At 51.6% G+C, this 16,983-nt stretch overlaps 2 protein-coding genes across 2 annotated transcripts; one reads left to right on the top strand and one right to left on the bottom strand.

Moving 5' to 3' along the window:
• Positions 1 to 7,286: 7,286 nt before the first annotated feature.
• On the bottom strand, positions 7,287 to 7,943 carry LOC135875192 (heat shock protein 30C-like). Its single transcript, XM_065400186.1, has one exon. It carries the CDS (start codon positions 7,941 to 7,943, stop codon positions 7,287 to 7,289), a length of 657 nt encoding a protein of 218 aa, XP_065256258.1.
• A 1,120-nt stretch (positions 7,944 to 9,063) lies between these two features.
• On the top strand, positions 9,064 to 9,594 carry LOC135875205 (heat shock protein 30C-like; the record flags this gene model as incomplete). Its single annotated transcript, XM_065400199.1, has 1 exon — positions 9,064 to 9,594. A coding segment is annotated over one exon (531 nt), but the record flags the coding sequence as incomplete, so codon positions are not given.
• Between the last annotated feature and the right edge of the window lie 7,389 nt (positions 9,595 to 16,983).

Consider the following 16,983-nt stretch of genomic DNA (forward strand, 5'->3'; position numbering starts at 1 on the left):
AGTCCAGCTCCAACAGGTATGGCAAACATCCCGAAACAGGACCTGTGCAGACGGGAAGGAGATTTTTCTGATCCGATTTGAAATGCAAGGGGAGGCATTGATGGGGGAAGAGATCCAGCAAGGCTCTGCCTAGTTTTACTCTACTAACAGTGGGGCTTAAGTGTTGGGATCTGCAGCTGTCCTCGGGTGCTGTTCTTCCGCCGTCTCTACCGTGTGTTTGGGAAAGGCGTATCTCCTTATGTTGTCCCTCCCAGAGTTTTTCTGTGAAAACGGCACTTTCCTCTATAGACCTGATCGCTGCGTGTCTTTGGAGTCGCACCTTCTGACTTTAATGCCTAAAATAAGGGGGTGTTTGTAGTGCAGAGCCATCCCAGCTATGGGAGAATGAGCTGGATTCTATTCTGGGCTCATGCGTCATGAACAGAGTTGTTTAAGAAACAGCAGATTCATCCTAAGCAGAATCCAACTCTCATCACAGACATTGATTAGGAAATTCTCTGCTTAAAGTCTAGGGCTATTAATTCTCTTTAGTTTATAGCTAATTTGTAGGCTCTCAGTAATTGTATCGGATCAGGACTTGTTCTGTATCCTGTCCAATGGTGGCCAGTGCCAGCTGCTTCAGAGGAGGTACAAGAAACCCCATGGGCTGCATCTAAACTGGGGGGATTTATGATCTAATCCTGAAATGAGCTGTGGCCAGGGGGCTCCTAGTGGGGTTCTGCACAGAGCTCCGTGCAGGAGCAGCAGTTTAATCTTCAGTTGTACGTTTAAGAATACAAACCGACCGCTTACAGATGGATCTTTGAGTATGACTCAAACCCGTTATTTCTCCCAATCCCGCTTTGTCTGCAGATCCCAGGAGAGGTCTTGCAGGGTCTTCAGAAACACAAGTACAGTGTAAACGGCATAGAGGCAAGTGATTGGAGTCCCACAATCTGCTTTGTGGCGCTTTCATGAAATCGCTCTCTAAACATGTGATGGAAACGCTTGCCCTGCAGCGATTGACAAACCATTAAATGTTTGGATTGCAAAGGCCCCGTTGTGCTGCACAAAAGAAGGAGAGATGTGGCCCCTGCTCTGAAGAACGTACCCAAAGTTAGTGTGTGAAAGCTAGTGTGTGAAACCAGAAAGAGAGAGAAATGAACTGGTTAGCTTGTTTTCACTGTCCAGGTTGAGAGAAGTACAAAAAGGTAAAAGAATTTTGAATAGTGAGGGTAACTGACCATCAGGGATGAGGTGGATTCTCCGTTACTTGGAGTCTTTAAATCAAGGCTGAATGGCTTTCTAGAAGCTGTAGTGCAACCAAAAGCTCTGGGCTGGCTGCAGGAATCCCTGCGTCAGGGTCTGTGACCTGTGCTATGCAAGAAGTCAGACTAGATGATCGTAATGGCCTCTTGTGGCCTTCAAATCTATGGATCTTTGAACGTTTCTTTAAATGTTTATCCTCTCAGGTGCGTTTAATAGCGCAGAGGTCGGTTTGTTTTCAGAATCGTATTTGTAACCTGACTCTTGTATTGAAAAGTTATTCCCAACTTTCTGGGGCAGTTTCTGTTCAACAGCAGAGATCAAACTTAGTGTCTTCGTCGCTTCCCTGGAACATTCACCACATTCTGGATGAAGAGTTTCCTCTTTAGAAAAGAAAAGAAAACACCACTTGCCTTAAACCGAATACATGTTAAAAATAACAGATCTGCCCCCTGCCCTAGGGGAACAGAGGCTGGTTCTCTCCAGTCCCACACGGGGGAGAAGTCGGAACCTGCTGGTTTTAGATGTCTTTCCCAACGTTCAGTTTAATGAAGATAGCAATGGGTGCAGCAGGGGGTTGGCTGGAGGAGGGGGGTCGGCCAGTTTGATGTCTGTTCTCTGTGGAGTAGCGATGGCAGTAACATCTCTGTAAAGAACCCAGGAAGCGCGAGGCCCCTGCTGTGGGGTTTGTAATGGCTCTGTGACACTCTCCTTAGGGAGCCCAGGACTGTAAGCCACGCTGGTATCCTTCTGCCTCTGCAAGAGAGAGCTTGGCTGGAGCTTAACCTGTGTGACAGCCCCTGCCACACCGGTCTGTCCACCTCTCCAGCAAACACCTACAGTCTAAACCACGCCTCGCAGGTACCATTCAGTGAATGCTCTCCTCCACCCTCACACTCTCTCTCTTTCACTGGGCTGGGGTAGGGGTTTGGAAGGGGGTGTGGGCTCTGGCCTGGGGCTAAGGGGTTTGCAGTGTGGGAGGGGGCTCTGGGCTGAGCCTGGGGCAGGGAATGGGGGTGCAAGCTCTGGGAGGGAGTTTGGGTGCAGGAGGAGGCTCTGGGCTGGGGCAGAGTGTTGGGGTGTAGGAGGGGGTACAGGGTGCTGGCTCTGGGAGGGGGAGTCAGGGCTGGGGCTTGGGGTGCAGGAGGAGGTATGGGGTGCTGGCTCCAGGGGGGGTCAGGGCTGGGGCAGGGGGTTGGGGTGCAGAAGGGGGTTTGGGTGCGGTTAGGGTTAGGGTGCGGTTTCCTGCCGGGCAGCATTTACCTCCGGTGGCCCCTGGATGGTGGCACAGCGTGGCTGCTGCTAAGGCAGGCTCCCTGCCTACCCCAGCCCCACACCGCTCCTGGAAGGGGCCAACATGCCCCTGCGGCCCCGGGGGGGGGGGGGGGGAAATGTGGCTCTGCTTGCTGCCACTCTCTGCAAGCACCGCCCCTGCAGCTCCCATTGGCCACAGCTCCCTGTTTCTGGCCAATAGGAGCTGTGGGGGTGGTGCTTGCAGGCAGGAGCAGCGTGCGGAAGGAGGCCCCCCACTCCCGGGGGCCATGCTTCCTGCTTCTGGGAGCAGCGTGGGGCCGGGGCAGGCAGGGAGCCTGCCTTAGCAGCAGCCACGCTGCACCGCCGGAGATGGCAATCGACTGGGAGAGCTTCTAGGATCGACCACCACTGGGCTAGAGGGTCCAACATTCACAGAAGCAGAGGGTGCTGACCCCTATATCCCTGAGGGTATGTCTCCACTTGGCATATGAGGCTTGGGCTAAGAGGCTGTTTAATTGTGGTGTAGATGTTCGGGCCGGAGCCTGAGCTCTAGGACCCTCCCGGCATGCAGGGCCCCAGCCAGAGCCTGAACGTCTACACTGCAATTAAACAGCCCCTTAACCTGTTGAATGACCATGTAGACATGCCCTAAGTGCTGGATAACGAAGGGGTCTCTCCCCTTACAGTCTGGTAGCCCTTTGAAATGTAGTCGTTTGAAGTGTATCCCCAGATAAAGTTAGTCTCCCCTGCTGGTGTGCAGATGCCATGCTGCCTTCCTCAGCCTCTTGTGAATTAGCTCTTTCGATTGGTTTGATCATGGTGTTTACTGTAGATGTACTTTCCTTGTCTCGGGCTTATGAACTTAACCCTGGCAGCCGGGTACATCCACATTCCCTTGTCTAGGACAAACTTGTTTATTTGCTCTACTCAGATTGCTTGGTCTGACCCTGTGTTAGGAACCTGTTTCCAGCACATGTACATACCTCTTTACACACAAGTGCTGGGGCTGCAGCACCCCCCTTCTGGCTTGAAGTGGTTTCCATCATATCCAGGGTTTACACTTTGGTTCAGTGGCCAGCATGTTACCACTTCTCATATGATACCTTACGAGGCGCGGGTTGGCTAAATATTCTGACAACACTGTGTTGGGTGCACCCTTTGCCAGTTGGCTGTTAGGGTCACAGGTTCCTGTTTGACTCTTCACTGTTTACAACGCACTCAGCCACTGGAAAATAAAATGTCCTTTCTTATTGTGTTTTGCATCCTCCTTTTCCATGGGGGGGTGGAGGTGGCCACTGGGGGTTCTATGCTTGGGGAGCTGTTGTAGGTGCGACAGCGCCTCATGTGGATGAGACCGGCAGTCCGTTGGGGCCATGTGTACACCCCAGACTGCATGCTCTTGAACGAGGGCATAAAGGGTGGAACGGCCCCAACCCTCCCTCTGTTCTCTCTTATCGCCCATGGCAGTCAGATAGAACTTGGTGAGTGTCCGATCTGCTAGTACTTCCACATAGCCATCAACCGGGCCCCCCAGAAAGTGCCTCAGAATCACAGTGAGGCCCAACCCTTACCGGAGCAGGGTTCTGCCCTTCAGACACTGCATGGCATGGAAAGTATTCACCAAATGCCTGGTTGTGCGTTTAAGGGGGTAGAAAATCCACATCTAGCTGACTTGCCGGTCAGAGGCAGGTCCCAGGAGACCACAGCCTATGTCCTCTCCCTCTTCAAGCAGGACTCATCATGAGCTATGATCCACTCCCGATTGGCAGGAGCATACCTCCCAGGACCAGGTTCTAGCCTCTCCAGTCGCAAACTCCCGAAAATTAAATCCAACAATGGTGTGTACGAGTCTGGGACTTAGGCCGCATGCTGGTGTGTACATATGTGACACCGCTTGCCAGACTTCACATGTGGCTCTTACTGTGTGTTTCCTATGCTCATGTCACACAAACAAGAGCGTCATAGGCCCACCTCAAACCCTGTGAAAGCTCATGTAGTGGCTAGACCCAGAGAATGTACAAAAAGGGAGGCTGTTCTCTTATCCCCCATTACGTGCTGACCCTTGTCACAGACACCGCAGGGACTGGTTGAGATGCCCATCTAAACCATGCTGAATTAACATTTTAACTCTCAAGGTCCATCTTGTAGCAATATTGGCATGTCATGCACTCATACACTTGAATTCTATCTTTATAGAATCATATGCCCAAATAAATCTGTTAGTCTTTAAGGTGCCACCAGACTCCTTGTTGTTTTTGTAGATACAGACTAACACGGCTATCCCCGATACTTGAGAGTTTGCTCTGTTTCCTTAACTTCACCACACCATCTCATCACAGAGCCTCTCTAAGTCCATCTCACGGGGCATTTCCCCTGCTATCATATAGCTGCCAAGCCTCCCCCTCTGAGTGACAAGGTGCGCTCCAGCAGCAGCATCTCTTGCCTGCATCAGGTAGGTGCGAGTCTCTGCTAGCTGCACTGTGGAGCACTTCACTGCCTGTTGTTCAACGTTATGCTGATGTGGTAGCCAGGTCAGATGCCAAGGGCAGGAGAGCAGCACAGTCCGGGAGAGCAGTACTTCGATCCCTGTTTGACTGACAGCTGAAACGCCTCCCGCCCACCATCCAGCGAGGATGCTACTTTCCAGTCGCCTCGATCAGAAGCCACATGGCAACAGGGAACTGCTACTCGCCCCACAGCAACTGTGGTTCTCCGGGATGTTGTAGTCCATGGGGATCCCCCAACCCAGTCTCCATATGGAGACCTTGGCAACATGGGCTTTGAATTGTGAGGGAACTGAGGGAGGTCCGGCCGCCCTGCCCGTTATGCCCTCTTGTAGGAGCATGAGGAGGCACAGGGGCATGTGTGGCCTGGATGGACACCGCTATCACCTCAGTGGTAGATTAGCCACTGGGACAACAGGACAATTGGGGGGCCCCAGCCAAATGGGGGGTCCTGAAAAAATGGGCGTGTCCCGACCTGCTCCACCCACCTACCTGGCGCTCCTGTTGGGGAGCGGGGTCGGGGGGCTGGGGCTGTCCCGCTCTGCCCACCCAGTGCTCCTGTCAGGGATCGGGGAAGCCTGTCATGTCTCTGCCTGGTGCTATGAGCGGGTGATCCGTTGCCTAGCCAGGCTTCATAAAGGAAAGGATTTATTCAGAACAAAAACATGAAGAGAAAACAGCTAATAAAACACTAAAGGGCATCTACGCCTGCCTGTCTTAGCATGTCACTCATCTTCGGTAGGGGTCCGTCCCTCAACCTTCCAGCAGGATCTGACCCCTTGGCTAAAGTGTGCCAGTGTTTGGACCAAGTGAGAATGACATCCCACCCCCAACCCTGCTATCATAGGTTGCCCACTTTATACAATTCTCCAAACTTAATCTGCTGGGCCTCTTGAACCCTGTCCAAACCAGCATATACAATTCCCTCCCCCCGCCCCCCGGGCTGGCTTGGTGATCCCTCTATCCATCTGCAGTAAGTACTCTCTAGTGCTGTTACTTCCTGCTGGTTCATCCATCCCACCCACCCCCTCCAAATCACTGCATTGCTTTGTCTCCTTTCAAGAAAGAAGTTAACCCTTTCTGACCCAGCAGGTAACACACGACAAAAAGGGAAACTGAGTCACACCTCTTCATTCATGAAAATGAATGAGACGTTTCTCAGTTCAGCACAACAGCTATTCAGAAACACTCCTGGCTGATGTGCGTCGGGCTCATGCGCCCCCCCCCCCCCCACACACACACAGTGGGATCCGCAATGCCCACACCATCTCAAAGAGCCACCGTTGCTGTAGGGTAAGGGACCATTCTTTTCCAGCCACTACCCGATGCGGTTATACTGGGACAGCTGAAAAAATTCCACCCCTTCCTTCCCTCATACTGCCCTCTTGATGCACGTGGCCTCAGGGCAGCAGGATGGGGTAGGTAAGTTGCACAGGGGGAAGAGTGAGGAAGCCCCCATTTCTAACCATCCTCCCTGCTCTCTCCCATTCACTGAGCCTATTGCCTAAGCTCCTAGCAGTAGGTTTCCTGCTTCGCTCCATGTAGTTATTTCCCTTTAATCTCCAGGACGCTGAGCCCTCCAGTGGAGCGGGCAGCTGAAGGAGGATGCGGGACAGTAAGTCCTGTTTGCTTATCAAACCCCTTCTCACCAACTATTCCATTAAGTGACACCCTGTGCTGGGAGAGCCTGCGCTAGTAGCCATTGCACCTGCTCCAGTGAGCTATGACATGGACCTATCCTCAATCGTATGCAACATTAAACAGGTCCCTGACTCTCCCGTCCCCACCCAAGGCCCACACTGTTCAGTTTGGAAGTTGGACTGAAAAGGGTGACGAGAAAAGGCCGAAGAGGTGGGTTTATTAGCAGCAGTAACACAGACACAAACAGCACCCAGCTGCTATTTACAGTTTTGAAATTAATATTTTTCACAATAACGACCAGTAACGTTATGTACATCAGACACCAACAATGAGCAACCAGGAAAGGTGTATCAGTCACTTCTCACAGAGTGAATCACATGGAGTAAATCAGACGTGCTGGAACTAGGGATGCGGCTTCACCCCTTGGCGTAAAGGGGTTTCCATCATGTACAAGGGGTTACAGTTTGATTCAATGGCTCTTAATACCCCCACTACACAAATTGTTCCAGCACAGCTGGAGTAAACTCTGAAAGGCCTGGAATGGGCACAGGAGCATCCAAATCAATATCAGCTGCTACGCAAGCTACGCTGTGTGGATGCAATATAGAGAAGTCCCATGGTTGTTCAACTTTGTTGCTGGTTTCAGGAATCTCTGGGGCTGGTCCCCTCACTCTCTCCTCCTGTCACCATCTTCTCACTGCTCCCCGGCTCCTTTCCCGCTGTGGCCAGGTTTCCTTCTCCTGCCTTCACCCCCTGGCAGAAGGTGATGGGAACGGCTCTCCCTTCTGCAGCGGGCAGGGCCAGATGTGGCGCGTCGATGCAGAGCTGCCCATCCTGGGACAGGGAGCAGAGCACGGCCTCCACGTTCACGTCTTCCGGCAGGAGAGTTTCTCTGCGGATCTCTCTGTATTCGTGGGAGCAGACTCCAGCCTCCGACGCCGTTTTCTTCTCATGCTTCCCCGTCACCGTCAGCTTCCTCCCGTCCACTCTCACCATCAGCTCAGCTGGGGAGAAGCCGCTCACGTCCATGGAGACCTGGTACTTGTCCTTCCCCTGCGCCTGGGAGCCGGGCTCCTTCCCAGCACCCTCAGCCAGGGACTGGCTGCTCGGTCTCGGCGTCCTCCTCCCCTCCCCGCAGAGAAGGGGATAAGCCAGAAGGAGGGAGTGTCTCAGTCGCTCCATCTCCTCCAGGTGCATCTGAATGTCCCCCATTAGCTGGGCCAAGAGGCTGTGGGGACCCGGCCCCAGGAGCCTGGACACTGGGGCGCTGCTGCCAAGCCACACTCTGAGCGGGAGCATCCTGCCCGGGGCCTGGAGTCGCTGGGCCGAGTTCAGCTGCTGAGACGCTGCTGCTGGAGCTGCCTCTGCCCGACTCCCTGCCTGGCTGCGGCTCACTGGCTCCGGCAGCTCCAGCGCCGCCTTTTATACCCTGCTCGGGCCGCGCCGGGCACTTCGGGAACCTTCCCGCTCCTGGGGGGCGGGGCCTGGCGCTGCTCGGGAGGGGCGGGGCGGGGCCTGCCTCTGCTCGGGAGGGGCGGGGCTGGGGGCGGGGCCTGGCGCTGCTCGGGAGGGGCGGGGCGGGGCCTGACACTGCTCGGGAGGGGCGAGGCGGGGCCTGGCACTGCTCGGGAGGGGCGGGGCCTGCCTCCGTCCGGGAGGGGAGGGGCCGGGGAGGGGCCTGGCTCTGCTCGGCTGTGGGAGGGGTGGGGGCCCCCGGGGGCCCCAGCAAGTTCTAGCAGTCGCTTGCTGTCGGAGCTCCCGGGCGGGCTTTGCTGGATCCTTCCCGATCCCGCTAGGGGGGCGGGTCTCAGGCCGGGGCACAGACACCCGCTCCCGGACCAGCGCCGGGCAGAACCCCCCCCCCCCCCCCCCGCGAACGGGATATTTCTCCCCCCCGTTAGAGCCCCGCCCTTGAGAAACCAGATTCACATTTGGCATTAAGTGCCTCCCCCCATATGCCGTTTGTGGGGCTGCCAAACTTGGAGGGTTTCTCAGGTGCCCTGAAGCTCCTGCCTGGTGTTTGTGAATGGACAGAGCCTAGGAGGAGCCGCTGGGATGGCGGGGGGGAGGGACAGAGACAGCTGTAGGGTGTGACCCTCCCGGACCGGACACGAGTCTCTGTTACTGTTTATTACACGTGCGCTGTGGGGTGTGTTCGCCCATCTCCCGTGTCTGCTCCGCACATGGACTGTCCAACCCGCCCCCCGCCCAGACCCCTGCCCGGGGACTGTCTCCCCGGCTCCAGCCCGTACCCCCGGCCCTGAAACCCCCCTCTCCGGCTGCAGCCCGTGCCCCCGGCCCTGAAACCCCCCTCTCCGGCTGCAGCCCGTGCCCCCGGCCCTGACCCCCCCCCCCGGCTCCAGCCCGTGCCCCCGGCTCTGAACCCCCCCCCGGCTCCAGCCCGTGCCCCCGGCCCTGACCCGTGCCCCCGGCCCTGGCTTATCCCCTTCTCTGCGGGGAGGGCGAGGGGAGCAGGACGGCGAGGCCGAGCAGCCAGTCCCTGGCTGAGGGTGCTGGGAAGGAGCCCGGCTCCCAGGCGCAGGGGAAGGAGAAGTACCAGGTCTCCATGGACGTGAGCGGCTTCTCCCCAGCTGAGCTGATGGTGAGAGTGGACGGGAGGAAGCTGACGGTGACGGGGAAGCATGAGAAGAAAACGGCGTCGGAGGCTGGAGTCTCCTCCCACGAATACAGAGAGATCCGCAGAGAAACTCTCCTGCCGGAAGACGTGAACGTGGAGGCCGTGCTCTGCTCCCTGTCCCAGGATGGGCAGCTCTGCATCGAGGTGCCACATCTGGCCCTGCCAGCTGCGGAAGGGAGAGTCGTTCCCATCACCGTCTGCCAGGGGGTGAAGGCAGGAGAAGGAAACCTGGACACGGAGGGAAAGGAACCGGGGAGCAGCGAGATGGAGACAGGAGGAGAGAGCGAGGGGACCAGCCCCAGAGATTCCTGAAACCAGCCACCGACTCCAGTAACCCTGGGACTCTGTTCCATCGATTCCACTCAGCCCAGCTAGAGCAGCCATTGGTCTGGGTGTGAATGTTCGGGAGCCCATTCCTGGGCTGCCAGGAGCTGTTCTATGCTCTAAGTGAGGAGCAGGGACTGTGCGATGCTTTGTATTAGGGTTTGGGGGTTGTACAATTTTTATCCCTCTCCTGAATTACAAATTAAAGGATTTTATTTTAAGGACAAACTTTTGTGTCATGGTGAGCTCTAGTTCCTTTAATTCTATATTTGATGTTTAACCTGTAGAGAGCGACCCCACCCTTCACTTCTGCCAGGGCCGTTCCCCTCCCTGTTTATAGCGATCGCTTTCATGTGAAGGGGCAGACCAGGACCCTGCTGAGGGTTCAGAGCTGTGGGTTGTAGGGTCCAGTCTGAGGTATTAGAAGAACAGTTGTGACAAAAGCCCAGTCACTGTTCTGAAGGAGGGTGTCAGGAACTGGGTGGAATCCATGGGCAGGGAGGGGGCTGGGAACCCAACACCTGGGCCACGATCCTGAAAGGTACTTGGAGGGGCTTCTCTGCCTCTTTAGACTCTAAGGCCCCTCTTTACGCATCTTTAGGGTTTTCAAACCTACCTCTCCGTTGTCACCTTAGACCATAGACCTCTCTGGGATGTCAAATTATATAGAGCGGAAATACACAGTGTGTTGACTGCCTGTCTGTGTCTTTGAGTCACTATTTTGTCTAACTCTGGAAATAGACCAAGTCAGTTCTCAGCCTCCTTCATAGAAACCCTTTTCTCTTTAAATCAGTGGGGGAACATGACCCTGGTGGAGGTTCAGATATGCTGAGTGTAGGGTCCTGGCCTGAGATAATCAAAAAGTTGTGACTAAAGTCAGGTCACTGTTCTGAGAGCGTCAGTCAGGTCAGTGGTGCTCAAAGTTTTCCAGTGGCTCCCCCCACTTACCAGAAATTGAATCTGTGCATGCCCCCCCCCTCCCACCCCTATTACTGCACAGCCCAGGCTTCCTCAGCAGTGGAGCTTGGGCTGAAGGGGGAGGTGGGGTCGGAGCTGGTCTGGGGGCAGAGCGGGAATGAGAACAGAGCTGGGCTGGGGCAGGCGGTGGGGTGTGGAGCTGTGGTTAGGGGCAAAGCTGGGCTGGGGACAGAGCAGGGATGGAAGTGTGGCACTCCCTCCCTGCCCTGCAGGCTGGCTCCAGCCATGCCATGTGCCCCCCCAAAACATTCCTCTGTGCCCCCATGGGGGGTGCAGCCCACACTTTGAGAGCCGCTGACTAAAGGGGTGGGCAGTTGGTCAGGGAGGGGACTAGGAACCAACTAGCAGCACTCTGTTTCTAGCACCCCATCCTGTAATTTGCCAGGTGCACACCGGGGGGGGGGGTTCTGGGGGGCACAGAGGAATAATTGTGATGGGAGTAAACTATAAAATCAACTTCTGCAAAGCCCAGTGCACAGGACAGTCGAGGGGGAGCCAAAGCGTGGCCTTATCGCTCATCAGTGAATCCTATGGGAAGAGGCCTGTTTGGCAGGGCCAGCTGCACAGCTCGCTGCCCCATGGGGAAACCCAGCGCTTTCCTTCGCTCCCAGGCACACAGGGACTTCGCTAGGAGGCAGTGGCAGCAGAATGCCGTGTGTGTGCCAGGACGGTGGCTCTGAACCTTTCCAGACCACTGGCCCCTTTTCAGGAGACTGATTTGTCTTGCGTACCCCCAGGTGTCACCTCCCTTAAAAACAACTTGCTTACACAATGCGACATAGAAATACGGAAGTGTCACAGCCCACTAGTACTGAAAAATGGCTTTTCTTTCTCCTTTTTACCATATCATTCTAAAATAAATCAACTGGAATGTAAATATTATATTTACATTTCATTGTACAATATATACAGCTAGAGGTGCCAGAACTGGGCAGGGGGGCCTTACAGGCCATGGACTTCCCAGTTTTCTGCCACGGGCCTGGCCCCTTGCCCCTCCTCTTCCGCTGAGTCCCCACCTCCTGACCAGGCTGGAAGCTGGAGACCGGCCAGGGTAAGAGAGGCCCGGGGATCCTGGGAAACTGGGGTAGCTGCAGACCTGCCACCTGCACAGGGTGGGGGCACTCAAGAGCAGCCCCCAGCCTGTGTCCCTGCCCTCCGGGCCCCCCACCCAGGGTAGATGGAGGGTCCGCGGCTCCCCACAGCTGTCTGCTCTTCCCATGGCCCGGCTGCAGCTCTTTGGTCCCTGAGGCCCCAGGCCAGGGCAGAAGCTGGAGCTCAGTCGGGGTAACAGTCTTGCAGGCAGCTATGGGGAGCCGCGGACCCTCCACCTGCCCTGGATGGAAGGCCAGGGCGTGGGGACAGAGATCCCTGCTCTTGGTAATGGGTTGAATTGGTGAATGAAAAAAAAAATGAGGAGATGACGGATGCCTCCCCCTGCCTCCCTTTTTTGGGGTCCTTTAAAGGAGACTTTGAAAAATTCTCATGCTCATTTTTCGCCCAGCCCAGGACAGAAGGCATAGACCAGCGTGAAGGGTTTTCTTTCTGAAGGGAAAGCCAGCAGGCCTTGCTCTTGTCTCAAGCAGAGGCGGATTAGAGCTTTGGGGGGCCCTGGGCCAGAACAAGTGGGGCCCCTCCCCACTCCTTCCTGTCGGAGAAAAACTGAGTTCTCACTCTTTTGTTTGGGTACAGCAAGTCAGAAGTTTTATTCACTCTCACAATTGTGCAGAGGGAGAGAGCCAAGCAGGTCTCTCTCACTGATACCTAATTACAACAAGCATTTATACCTTTCAATAATGAGGGACAGCTGCATTTTGTTATACATAAGCCATCTTGATATCTTATTTCTTAATTGTTTTGACTCTTGCCAACATACAATATTTCCTATACCTTATCTACACAAGGTCTTCTACACCTTATCTATACAAGGTCACAATAACTTCTCACACAGTACTTTCTCACCCGCCTCACACAATCCTCGCTTCTACAAATCTCGCGTTATCAGGGCTACAGTTAGCCTGACTCTTGCTAACAAACTGTCATGCATTGCAGCTCTTTTCTGACAGTTCTTTTTCTGCTTCCACAACCCCCCCTTTTGTACTTCTAGTACAACAAACATTCTCAAACCTCTATTTGCATCAAGTCCTGGACTTCAGATTCTATATCAGATGTTTCAATTTTAGCGGTTCTGATTGGATGTAATGACAATGCATGATTAGCATGAACATGAAAGGTATTACTATTATTACGTCTTTTACAACAACAATAACATAATCCTAAGATAACTAATAACAATACAAGCAATAACATTCCCATAGCAAAACTATAATGGGGTTGTTGTACAGCCTTAGTTACAAAGCACAATACATCATACTTAGTACATAAAGTGGATACTCTATAAGCAGTCTGAAAGGCATACTTTTCAACTTGATATATGTTTTGAAGCATGTGAATTTGCCCTTGTACTTCAGAGATTTTCTGAATCTCTGGTAACAGTGAAAACAAATTCTGAAATCTATCAGGTACTAAACTAGTCCAATTAAAGGGTATCTGGAACCTAAGGGCTACTTGGAAAGCTCTATCTGCAGGCCAGTAAATAATATGATTGCCTGCAGTGGTAGTGAGATTAAAATGTATGTCTTGTAATGTGGTGTCATTAACATACACACAGCTATCGTTAGCTTGAAAAAGTAAGTGTCCTGTCAGGGTAGTTCCTTGTCCCCTACCCTCCCAGCAAACGTAGTCATAAACAGTGACAACTTCTCCTGGCTCCAGTTTACGGTTACACTGAAGCTGTGGGGTTCTAATGGCCAAAATGTCCACTGACTTCCTAACCCCATCCAAATGTGAGGTGTAATCCCAGGAGCACTGACTAAAAATCGATTGGGCATATCAGGTGGTCTAATTTCCCAGATGTCTCGGTGAATTATCCAATCCCACATGCATCCTCCCCATGGACCCGGCAGGATACGGTATGTGGGAGCCCACACCCCCTTTACCGGTCCATATGCTTGGAAGGAGCACTGAGAACGTCCGCACTTCCATCCAGAAAGTTTCCAAGTAAGTCTCCATGGCCACAGATCAGATGGTACTCCTGATGTGTCTGTAAGGGCAGTGGGCCAAGCCTGATGTTCTAGATCATTCCGAATGGACATCAGCTGGTCATTCAGGAAATCCTGAGTCTCTGAACATGCTAGATCCCACTGCAATGCCTTCCCAGCCTCAGTGATATTCAATACCATCTCTGTCAGCAACTTCTGGGTCATAGAACTAAGGGCGGAAATAACATGTAACTCACCAACTCCAGCCTGTACCTGGGTTAGTTGTGCTCCAGAAACAAGGCCAATGGCCTTCTCTAGTTGGCCCAATTTCTCATCATGTTCCTGGTTCTTAAAAATATTCCACACTGCTGCTGCACTATTGGCCCCATCCCACTGGGATCCGGTCAAGTCTCTCTTCTTTCTAGAGGAAATAACCCAAGCCCTCTGTTGTGCTAATCTAATGGCAGCCCCCTGTGAACAATTTGGGTATTTGTCTGATTATTCACTAATTGGGTGACCAAATAACAATAAGGGCCTCTCTCATTTAACACAGTACAAGTTCCAGGAACAACCATCATATCTACTTCACTATAGAACCCATCAATTGCAATTATTAATTCTTGGGGTTCGCTGGTAGTGATATCATGTATTTCTATCTCTACTGATCCATTTGTTTTCCATTCAATTGTTTGCTCATATACATTATCCTGAACTTTAAAGAATAATTTCTCTGAACAAAATTTCAGTAAATCACTAAGATGTGAAAGCCTTGGCCAATGGGTTTCATTGGAATATATAGTACGGTTTGTATCTGGGTAAGTTACAGTGGTGGTGGCAGGGGTCAAGGGACTAGTGGGTGTAGTCCTAGTGGTGGCAAGGCGGTTTTGATATTCATCTTCTGAAAGCCAATTAGGAAGGGCAGTGCACCCTGAAGGTACCTGTCCATAAGCACAAAGTCCTGATCCTGGAAAGAATCCACCCCACCACTGGACCCCGCATTCCCAGGAACGGTCCCCACAGTTCCCTCCTTGCCAATAAACGATGCTCCGTCTTCTCCACCAGGGCCAGTTCTTAATGTCTTTTGTAGTCAGGAATTCCTGGACTTTGGTGGTTTCAGCAGAGCGAGTGTTTCTTCTTTTCTTCTTCAAAAGCAGTTGTGATTCACCATAGTGCAGGGGAGAGGTTACTAGCACTTCACCCTGTACTGGTGTGATTCCTGTAAAAGAATTCAAAGGCATTGTAGATCTGTCAGTGGACAAGGGAGAGGTTACTAGCACTTCACCTTGTCCTCCTTCCCTGCTGTCCAGGAGGCACAGCAGAGCTAGCAGGAGAAATAGGCTGATCAGCAGCTGGAGAATCCTCTCCAGGTGGAGGGGTCTTTTTGCAGTAAGAAGCATGGTTCCAGGTGGGCAGTCCTTGGCACTTTACAGCGGTGTTGGTGGTTAACAGGACTTGGAAAGGGCCTTTCCAGCATGGAGCCAAAGCAGTCTTTCGTTGATGGACTTTACATAGACTCAGTCTCCTTGTTTCAATGAATGGCAGGGCTGCTAGGGTCTTTGGGTAGCACTTCTTTTATCTGTGAGAAAAGAAACCTAACACATTTCATTAATGCCTGGCAGTGTTTTGCAGATATCATAGTTGTTGGGCACATTCAGGCCCCCCCTTTTCTTGGCTGTCAGCCAAGTCTTAGCTGTGGGTAGTATCCTTGGATGGGGCCAACGTCTTATCTTTGGACTGAGCTTGCTAGCTATTTTTTCCTCAGTTAACTCATTCTGTTCTTTTTCCTTCTCCCCTTCTTGGCTTCTTTTAACCTACAAAGGAAACTTCCACTCTTCACTCATACACCTTTTCCCAACAATGAACACATACACATTGCCATTATACAGTACATTAGTCTTATTATTCAATGTATGCCATGTACACCCTTCCAGTAAAATAACTTTATTACAGAGCTTTGGAGCAACAAACCAGGACAAGCACACCCACTTTTGAGGAGTTCACTCGGTACAACCTCAGGTGTCCAATAGCTTTCCTCCCTCCCCAGCCCTCTGGCTAGAAATCTGAGGTAGCCAGAAGGATCCCATGGGCAATATGGGGAGTGGGTTAACCTTCCATGTCCTTGCTTCCAAAGACTGTTGGTATGCAAATTTTAACAACCATTTTTTTCAATTAAAAATCTGGCCAATGAAGTTTCTTTTTCTTACTTAAGCAAATATATTAGACTTTAGTATATCACATTTTCCTGATTTATCCAAACACTTTTTGTATTCCAAGTTGAATAAAACAAGTATCTGCTTTTTGATTTAACCCTTCTATTTAATTTTGAACTAGACTGTCTTATGAAATTATTAAACCCAACAATTCTGGCCACAAGACAAACACCACAAGACAGGACAAAGAACACAAAAATAATTCCTATTGTACCAGTAAATGCATGGTACGTTGAATGCTGTTCAGCTGGCATCCGTTTTCTCTGATGATCTGAAAGACAAAAGAACAGAGGTCTACCCCTTCTGGGCAGTCAGTCATTGCTTAAAATATTTCCTTTATATACACATACTCTTGTTGATTTTAGACAAAACAGAGGAATTACCCCATATTTCCTTGTATTTGTTTGATAGGCAGCCCAGGTTTCAGTGGCTTCTACCTTATTAGTTAGAAAATTGCATTAATACAGATGCTTTCTGGCTTGCTTCCAGATCCAAAGCTATCCACAGCTTAAAGATTCTTACTTTAAAAGGGACACAATTAACTTTCCCAGACTTTTGATTGCCTTTTACTTCTAGCTCCTGCTTTCAAACACCCAGTGATCTGAAAAAGACAACACAACCTATACTGGTAGGTTTGCATTTCTTTTACCTCTGCTACAATATACACTGCACATGTTCTGGGGAAAATGCACATCCTCTCCACAATTCAATTTCCATAACACTAGCCACATCAATTTCTACACAAGGTGTAACTGTTTCTTTTGTGCTTACAAAATCTCCATGCACCCCTAGTAAAGTGACAGCTCGACCACACAGAGCCAGGGGCACTGTCCTTCTCTATCTTTTTACCAGATTTTTTATCTGCTATTTTGTTACCCAAAAACAAATTCAAATCTTTTATTCTCCTGGCTTTGACTACCCTGCTGCAGCCACAACCTTTGGTCTTTAGTTAAAACATTTTAAATCTTGTAAAGCATTAAGTCACCTTAAGGATTAAATGCTAAACACCATATTAAACAACACTAGTTTCCTGTGTCTGGCAAAAGTATTTTCGGTTTTTGCAACTTTAAAACAATACCAATTCATCTCAAACTTATAAAACACAGATTGTACACAGCAGGAGTGTTTTTCAGCACATTTGACTAACTTAT

Source organism: Emys orbicularis, chromosome 2 (genome assembly GCF_028017835.1).
Source record: "Emys orbicularis isolate rEmyOrb1 chromosome 2, rEmyOrb1.hap1, whole genome shotgun sequence".
Taxonomy (NCBI): Eukaryota; Metazoa; Chordata; order Testudines; family Emydidae; genus Emys; species Emys orbicularis.